This window comes from Sesamum indicum, linkage group LG6, assembly GCF_026168435.1.
Source record: "Sesamum indicum cultivar Baizhima isolate 11 linkage group LG6, ASM2616843v1, whole genome shotgun sequence".
Taxonomy (NCBI): Eukaryota; Viridiplantae; Streptophyta; class Magnoliopsida; order Lamiales; family Pedaliaceae; genus Sesamum; species Sesamum indicum.
Window position 1 is genome coordinate 17,979,013 of NC_142662.1, and position 9,807 is coordinate 17,988,819.

General features: G+C 32.3%; 1 protein-coding gene and 1 long non-coding RNA gene across 2 annotated transcripts; both read left to right on the plus strand.

The window, feature by feature from the left end:
- The first annotated feature begins 553 nt into the window (after positions 1-553).
- Positions 554-2,296, plus strand: LOC148787873 (uncharacterized). The gene is made up of 3 exons (XR_016066187.1): positions 554-974; positions 1,372-1,573; positions 1,732-2,296. It is a non-coding gene; the product is annotated as an uncharacterized LOC148787873 (long non-coding RNA).
- A 1,280-nt stretch (positions 2,297-3,576) lies between these two features.
- Positions 3,577-9,458, plus strand: LOC105164270 (flavonoid 3'-monooxygenase CYP75B137). The gene is made up of 2 exons (XM_011082883.3): positions 3,577-4,713; positions 8,693-9,458. The coding sequence occupies exons 1-2, from the start codon at positions 3,748-3,750 to the stop codon at positions 9,311-9,313; spliced, it is 1,587 nt and encodes a 528-aa protein (XP_011081185.1). The 5' UTR covers positions 3,577-3,747; the 3' UTR covers positions 9,314-9,458.
- Positions 9,459-9,807: the final 349 nt, after the last annotated feature.

Below are 9,807 nucleotides of genomic sequence, written 5' to 3' on the forward strand. Positions count from 1 at the left end.
AGTCGTGATTAAAAGTATTGATTTGCCACAATTTTTAAGTCGTGGTAATTTAAATACAGTAAAAAATTAATTTTTTTGTAGTGAATGGAGTTGAAAATAGAGGTTTTTAATTTTTAATTGTAAAATTTTGAATTTATTTAAATAATTACATATAACAAGAAATTTTAAATATTTCAACTCTTATTTTGAACTGTATTTATAAAAAATTAATAGATTTTAAACTTTTAAGATATAAATTCATTTGAAATCTTTGCTTAATTCGCTACCTCAGATTAAAGTCCTTCCATTCTGATATATTTATAGACTATTTATATAATATATTATGGGAGAACATTCTTTCGGTATCGTTTTTTTCTCTGTCTTTTTTTTTTTTTTAATTCCACCCACTAACTTCCATATTTTCCCCACTATCTACAATTGGTCAAAACTATTATCTTTAGGTCATATTTACTTTTTTGCACTATTTGGCCCCCCTCAGGATTAACTTGGGATTGTATATTGGATTGTGCCGTATGGGATGGATTGCAATCCGTTTCTATTCTGGAATAAAATGCGGGTTGTATCCTTACAATCCCGTTTACGTCCATGTATTACTTCCACACATAACTTGTGATTTTATGTTTTTGCCCCTTCCAAATTGCGAAATTACCGGACTCAGATATCCCCCAAAGCCCCCTCCCCCCAACTTCGTCTTCTGCCTTCCTTCTCTTTCCCCAATTTCTGCTTCAACATCGTTTGGCCGCGACCTGCTTTCGTTAATCCCCACCGTTGGAATCGACGATTTCATCCACCCTATTCTCAGTGAGTTAGGCGTTATCGAAATATTTCCCACATACATACTCATGATATGTGCACCACTTATAATCTTTAGCCGACCCTTATCTCGAAATTTAGGGTTTTCGAACTTCCGTATTCCCCCTTACCAGGCAAACACTTCCGTGGCTTCCCAACCCTTGCCGAACATATCCGAAGAGGTAATTGCAACTCTTTATTCATTTTGTTTACCCACCTTCAAGTCCACAATTCAAATTTCAAATTTGTTGAGTGAATTTTGTTATACCTCACCTACTACTTCACAGGATGGCAAAAATACTTTTTAACCAGTCGCAGCTATATTTTGTTTGTGCTTAACCGCTTTGCTCTGTGTCAAACATTTGTCATACGCCTGGTACCCGCCCTGTTATTTGTGAGATAAGCTATTGCACTGACATCGTCTTGTAGCTCTCAATAACACAACTATTGTTTCAAATTCCTGTACGTCGATGTTGCTAAACACATTACTTGTCATTACATATCACACATATATGATGTTTAGCTTACCAGGTGGTTCCTAATGTCCTGACGGTTCATCCTTCAACTGTTACTATGTAGACCATCGATGATGGATACCCCTCGTTTGAGAAATGATTTCAGTACTAGCGACTCCGAAGGTGGAACCTACAGTAGGTACCGTTCTTACGTGTCAACCGAATCTGTTGTTCGTTTTTGCCGTTGTGGTAGGGATGTTCTCTTACGCACTTCGTGGACTACACTAAATTCGGGACGCCGATTTTGCGGGTGCCCTGGTAACGAGGTATGTTATTTCAATACAAAGTTACTCATGTGCATACAATGCTTACTTGACATCCCGTTAATGCTATAATCAACGTCAATGGAGGATTCCTGCAGTGGTGCCCATCTGTAGTGTAATACTTATACATATATACCTCACATTCACTTCTTTCTAATCAGGGTCAGTACTGCGACACGTTCCAATGGGTGGATCCCCCCATGTGCCGCAGGTCAAAAGAGATAATCCCCGGATTGTTGAATCGTATCTCCGAGTATGAAACCCGGATGAAACACCTGAATGCTCGCCTACAAACGAAGGAGACTCGCCATCATAGATTAATGAATTATGTGATCGTCTTAAACATTGTTGCTTTCAACATCTAACCTTTCTTATTCACTCCTCTTCTGTATCACTTTCTCATAGCCCAGGCAGTTCATCCACGCTTTACTTTTTGCAATTTATCTGAAACCATGCCATGCCGTGTACAAGTAAGTTCTCGTCAATCGTACGGTTTCATCAATTTTAAACTTTTCCTTCCCCACTATATATGCATGAAGTTCCACATGCTCTGACAACTTTTATGTTTGACATCGTTGCTATATATAGCTTCAGCTTCATGTGTACACTGCACATTACTAACACTTCACTTTGGGACTTCGATTCGGGTATTTCATTGTATGGTGAAGTTTGCAGCACTTATTATGCTATTTATTACAACATATTTACTTCTATTTTTTCTATCCATGCCGAATATTCCAACGTCATTTAACTTTTGTACTGCATTCAAAGCTTCCAACTATTTCATTTATTGTGCAGTCACTTTTAGCATTAACTATGTAGCTGCAGGTGTGAATAAATATATTGATAAATGTTCAAAATGCCGGTGAGCTGCACTAGTTTAGATACCAGCTGCAACTGCATTTACCACTAATGTTCAAAACTATTAGTTGATATATGTTTTCTCTTTCTCCTTATTCAGATATTATTTTTTAAAATTACTTATTCTTTATCATAATTATTTTTAGTGTTAATTGTACTTTACCATCCTGAATTATTTCCTAATGTAATTATTTTATCCCCTAAATTAATAAATGTAACACTTACTCCTTGGTCAGACAAAAATGCACCTCATGGTTTGATAATTATATTATTCTTAATACAATTTAGTATCTTGCACATTAATTAAATTATAAACAAATTACTTTTTAAATTAATTTTTTTAATAAGAGAAGAATTTAAATTAAAAGTAGAGTATAAATTAATATATACATATAATAGATACATAACAAATATAATATAACCAACAATTCATATATGCTTTGTAATTGAAATTGACAAATACATGTGCTTAATAACCAAAAGTTAAATATTTTTTTAAAAAAATGAATTGATATAAATATTTTACCATATTTTTTAAAAAAGAATATATTCAAAAAAATTATTTAATTACTCATTTTTGTCTAAAAGAATAAGTACGTAGTTAATGATATAAATTGACAAATTAATAAAATCTTTTTATGAAAATTACTCATTCATTACTTAACTTTAAATTTGTAAAATATAATAAAATTCAATCATTGATTATATTACTTTATTATAATTAAAAGATATTTTTAAATTTAAAAAATATTATTTAAAATTAAAATATAAAATTATTAGATAAAGAAATTCTTTGAACTATAAATATATATCTAATATATAATAAGGGCAAATTGTCCAAAAATTTGATTATAGGAGTTAAGTGTTACATTTGTTAATTTAGAAGACTGAACATTACGCCAAGAATAGTTCAAAATGGAAAAAATTATTTTTCTCTTATTTTTATAATATTAATTTTTACTGTAGTAAATGATATATCATTCCTTTAGACTCCAGAGAGCTTATTGTTCCTTATCAATCACTTAAATTTATACTTTTTAAATTTATTATGTACGATAAAATGTGCAACACATAACAAATTCAAATAAAACGAACGCGAATAACATGCGGATGGATCACTTCCCTCTATTTCATGGGAGGTATCATTAGTTTCGGCTGGCAGGCAGGAAGATCCCTTTGGGCAAATTCTTATCACATGTTCGCACATACATTTGTCCTTTTATCCTGAAATCTAATAATTTAATTGGCTTCCGTGATTTCTCTCTATTATTTCCCCCCTCCCACCCTCTCTCTCATTTCTTTGAGCTTCATTCACTATGTACACCAAACTATTCAACACCTTTTCCGATGCTTGGTCACTTTGGTGGCAGACCGGCAAAATTACTCAAGATGGATTCATATTTACTATTTTCATTGGTGTGTTCGCTGTGTTATGGTTTCTTCTATTGCTCGTTAAGAAACCAAACAAGAATCCACCGTTGCCGCCAGGTCCTAAGGGCTTGCCGCTTGTCGGCAACCTCCTCGCCCTGGACCCTGAGCTACACACATACTTCCAAAACCTTGCACAAACCTATGGCCCGATCTACACGCTAAAACTCGGCAAAAAGATCGGTATTGTGATAAGCTCCCCGGCCTTAGCGAAGGAAGTGCTTAAGGATCAAGACACCACATTCGCCAATCGAGACGTGCCGGTGGCTGGCAGAGAAGCGACATATGGCGGTTTGGACATCGTCTGGACTCCGTACGGACCCGAATGGCGGATGCTGAGGAAAGTCTGCGTGCGGGAAATGCTTAGCAACAACAGTTTGGAGTCTGTTTACGCCCTCAGGCGGAGAGAACTTCGGCAGGCGATCAAGTACTTGTACGGCCGAGCTGGATCGCCTGTTGACATCGGCGAGCAGATGTTCTTGGGAGTGCTGAATGTGATTACAAGCATGATGTGGGGCGGAACCGTGACGGGGGAGGAAAGGGCAGGGCTCGGGGCAGAGTTTAAGCAAGTAGTTGGAGAGATGACTGAATTGCTGGGAATGCCTAATTTGTCGGATTTCTATCCGGGGCTGGAGAGGTTTGATCTTCAGGGGGTAAAGAAGAAGATGAAAGGGCTGGCACAGAGATTTGACAAGATTTTCGAGACCATTATTGAGCAAAGATTGAAAATCAATGGAGAAGTAGCGGGGAGTGGGGAGGAAAGCAAGGATTTTCTGCAGTTCTTGTTGCAGCTGAAAGACGAGGGAGATGCCAAGACGCCTTTAACTATGACTCATGTGAAAGCTTTACTCATGGTAAGTCTATCATCTCTCTTACTGGATTCCGAACAGTGTTGAATTGATTGCCCCTCATGAATAATTATATAGCTCTAAATATATTTTAGTATTTTCTATTAAATCATCATGAAATTATTTTCTAACTAAAATAGCATTTTTAATCAAGACATAAAACCATATTTAATAAATTAAGAGTAATCAAAAGTTTGTCCGATAAATTGGGGATGTCAATTTTGGTCAACTTTAAAAGTTATGGTAATTTAAGTCATTTTTCTGCTGAAAATTTAACGTTATAAGTCATGTCATGAGCTTTCAACAAATTTGATGGCGTGACAGTCTAACATGTTAATTTTTAGAAAATGACTTGGCAGCCCAACATGTTATTTTTTAAAAAATGACTTGGTAAAAAAAGAAAATTACAACTTGAAAAACTTGTCATATTATTGGTTGTAATTTCTTTTTGCCAATCTATTTCCTAAAAAAAAAAAAAAATTGAACTGCCAAGTCATCAAGTTCGCCAAAGTCTTAATTTAGGTATTGATGTGACTAATTACATGAAATTTTCTTGCCACATTAGCCAAAAATAATTAAAATTGTCCCAAATTTTAAAGTTATTTGATCAAATTAAAAATTTTAATTTGAGGACCTAAAAAATTGCTAACCTCCCTAACTTATAAGACCAAAATCGTATCAAATCCATATAATAGATGCACAACAACTTCAATATCTCCAATGATTCATATATAATTTTAAAAATACATTGACAATATGCTTAACCAAAAGTTGAACACTTCTGAAAAAAAAAAAAAATAGAGCAAATTATTATATTTTGTTATATTCTTCAAAGAAAATATATATAAAAAATGAGTATGTAATATTACTCAGTTTTATCCCGAAAAAATAAATAGTTAACGACTTAATCTTATTACCAAATTAATGATAACTCTTTACATGAGTTTTTCTTTATGCATTTATTATACTTATTCATTACTTAACTTTTTGTCCTACTAAACTTACTAATTAGATTTTACTTTATTGTAATAATTAAAATGAATTTTGACTTAATTGAATTTAAGATGCAAAATGTTAAAAAAAATAATAAAAAAGAAATCCTTTGTACTAAAAACATACATATAATATAAAGACAATTTCGGCTAAATATTCCAAAATAAATAGATTTGATAGTTTAGGGGTATGAAATCTACCTCAAGAATGATTAAGGGTGACATTAGTTAATTGACCTTATAACATATACATGTATATATATGGGAAAAAATACAAGCAACCCTCTTATGATATTGAAAATGAATAAAATTACCTCCTTATAAAAAAACAAATAGCGATTTACCTTCTTATATTTTTAAAGTACAATAATGCATCCCCTATGATTTTTAAAATGAAGCAATCTACCTCCTTATATAAGGAGGTAAATTGCTTCATTTTAAAAAATACAAAATGTCAAATTGCTATATTTTTTTTCATAGGGAGATAACGTGCTCATTTTCAATATCATATGTAAATAAATTGTTATTCACCATATATATATATATTATAATTGCAGTGTCCGAATATTTCAAGGAGTTTTTTAAGCTAGAAAAAATAGACAAGAAACCGAAAATTTCTAACTGGTTCGCCATCAAACAACAAGAATGGAACAATAATGACGGTAATTGATATGGAGTCTTTACCTACTTCTAGTTATATAATACAAAAATCCATTGACAGTTCAGTGCTGCCGGCCATTGTTAGGACGAGGTAAATAAACTCTAGAAGGAAATTTACTTACCACTATGTTTGGCATTGGATTCGTTTCTGGTCGCTCTCGAAGAAGGGCCGAAAATGCTGCAAATGTTTGACATTCCTATTCTGCCTATTTTCAGTCTTTCACACTGTTAAAACACACACGCACACTACGATTCATAAACCATCTTCACTTGTTTCTGTCAATAAATTCATAATTATTGACACCTATTTACAAATAACTCTTTTTCGATACAACTTTTTAAATAATGTATTATTTATAAAATAATCTGATGAAACTATTAAATTTAAATATTTCATAACAATCAAATTTAACATTATAAAACTTTAAAATTCAATTTTATTACTTCAAGTTTTCAAGCAATCATTATTGCCTATCAAGATGTTGAAATATATATCTAGCATTATAATATATTTATGTAACTGATTATTCAGTTATTAAAAAATCTACATAGTTAAAGAATTAGACGATACATAATGTCATGATGTCTTAATTTTTTTGGATTTGTTCACTTGAACGTACATCAATTGAAAAATAATAATTTAATTGAATTAGGAAAGAAAATATTTTTTGAGTTCAAATTGGGTATTTAGACCTATGGGTATTAATAGATAGACAATCTATATTTTTTTAATGGATTTGAGTCTGAACTTGAGTTTAATAATATTTATTGGGTTCGAAACTGGGTTTTAGAATTAATTTATAAGTTAAGGTAGGATAAGACCTACCCATTGATACCCATATTGCTATTAGACAAGGGGTTGGATTTATATTTCGGGGAAAACAATGGGAAATTTTTGTCTGACTTTGATTTCTTGCTTCAAAATTGCTGAGATTGAAAGCTTGTGTGTAATTATCAATGGAATCTTTGTTACGGGGAAAGATGGAGTAGTTACCCTAGGAGACAAACTGAAGTGAGAAGCAGTTTAAACCCCTAAAAAGACTACAAATCAAGTATGGTATTTATATCAAAGAAACGTTTATTAGGAACACTTCAAATAAACTCTAAGAAAATATATATGACAATAATTTAATTAAAGTGATTAAATTTTATTTAAGGTTATTAATAATAGCTATCAAATTATTTGATGTTTAAGGTTAATTACTAAGATAATCCATAAGATGTATCAAATTGGGGGCATAAATTATTGTACAATTTTTTTTCTCTCCTGTTTAAAGATTTTGACTTTCAATTTTTTAATTATAAATAATTAAATATTATTTTTAAAAAATAAGAAAATATAAATACAGAATGACTTCTATACAAATTAATACAATTACATAATATATACCATTAACCCTCCTAAAAATAAAATTATATATACAAATATAAATACATATAAAAGGGATGTAATTTAACAAGAAATAGTGAATTTTCTCTCCTAGGAAACAAAACTAACCATACAACATGGTAAAATTACATTTTTAGTCCCATAAGATAGCCAGTGGGTTCAATACTTTTACTCATTTTCTTTACGAAAATTTTAGAATAGTTTCAGAATCGGAAAAAACTCAATGTATTTACTCCTATACTTTATGGGATTTTCAAGATGATTCTAATTGAAAATATTCAACACATTTAGTCTTATAAATTCTGTTAAGTAGAGGATTAAATGTGTTGAGTATTATAAATTTTGAGAGTATTTTGAAAATTTCGTAAAGTAGAGGACTAGATGTGTCGAGTTTTTTGAATTTTGGAATAATTTTAAAATTTTATAAAACAGAGGACTAAAAGTATTGACGCTCCTATCCTATATGACTAAAAATATAATTCTGCTCATACAACTATTATTTTAAATTATCTCCAAACATACACACTATTTTTAATATATTCATATATTTATCTCTATTTTTTTTCTTTCTATCTCCACAAAAATAGAACAAAACATCCAAAAGTGGACCCAAACACTATGTTCTATTGCCTATATTTTAATGGCTATAAGTCGTGTTAATTACTATTATTAATTATGGTTAAATAAAATTAATACAAAGAAAAACTTAGTTTATCCACCATGATAAATGGTTTAGCAACACTCACAAAAATCATATCATCAGATGTTGTGCGGCCCAGGGTCAATGACTATTTACTACGATTATTTATTTTTAACCATCACAATTAATTATGATTCAATGTTATATTTCTTATAGTGAAATAACCAAACACGGCTTAATTACCTATGATCTTTACTGTGTTATATATGAGATGATTAAATGATGCATCTATACCCGTCACAGGATATGGTGGTGGGCGGGACGGACACAACAGCCAACACGATCGAGTTCGCTTTGGCCGAGATGATGAACAAGCCCGAGGTACTGAACAAAGTGCGGCAAGAACTGGAGACAGTAGTAGGCAAAGATAACATGGTTGAGGAAACCGATATCAACAAGCTCCCATACTTGTACACTGTGATGAAAGAAGTGTTGCGGCTGCATCCAGCCCTTCCGCTCCTCGTCCCTCACTGCCCCAGCACGACGTGCACCGTTGCACGGTACATGATTCCAAAGGGTGCTCGTGTTTTCGTCAACGTCTGGGCAATCCACCGGGATCCCTCCATATGGGAGAACCCTTTGGAGTTTTGTCCTGAAAGATTTTCGGATAGCAAATGGGATTACAGTGGAAATGACTTCAAGTACTTCCCGTTCGGGTCCGGACGTAGGATATGTGCTGGAACAGCTATGGCTGAGAGAATGTTCATGTATTCACTTGCTTCGCTGGTTCATTCTTTCAACTGGAGTTTGCCGGCAGGAGAAAGCCTGGACTTGTCTGAGAAGTTTGGGATTGTTTTGAAGAAGAAGATACCATTGCTTGCAATTCCAACTCCCAGATTATCTAATCCTAGCCTCTACGAATAAAGTGCGGTGTAACCTAGGAAATTCTACCCCAAACAGGATTATATGATAAGTGTAATATATCTGGCGTGTGATTGATGTACATTTAAAAAAAAATAATGAATCACATGATAAATGAAGCACTTACTGTGTGATTGGTTTGATTCAACGAATCTGATCTAAATAAAAAAATTTCCACCATATTTTACAATGGCAAGATATACGCTTCTTGCCATTAAAAAAAAAATAACAATCAGGACCACTTTTGTGCTTTTTCTTTTATTTTTAAGTAACGAAATTGACAGTATTAATTCATAAAAATGTGGGACTAAAAATGTACAAAGTTTGTTTAACGGTACTAAAAAACATTTTGCCCCTGCTAAATAACAAAGCACCTTTTTTAAGTTAAACTCATAAGTCATTTTGTTTTTTATAGTTGATCTTGTTTATATTTTATACATACCTAAAGAATGCTAAATATTGTTGTGCCAAGTAAATTAATTCATACTTTTATAGAT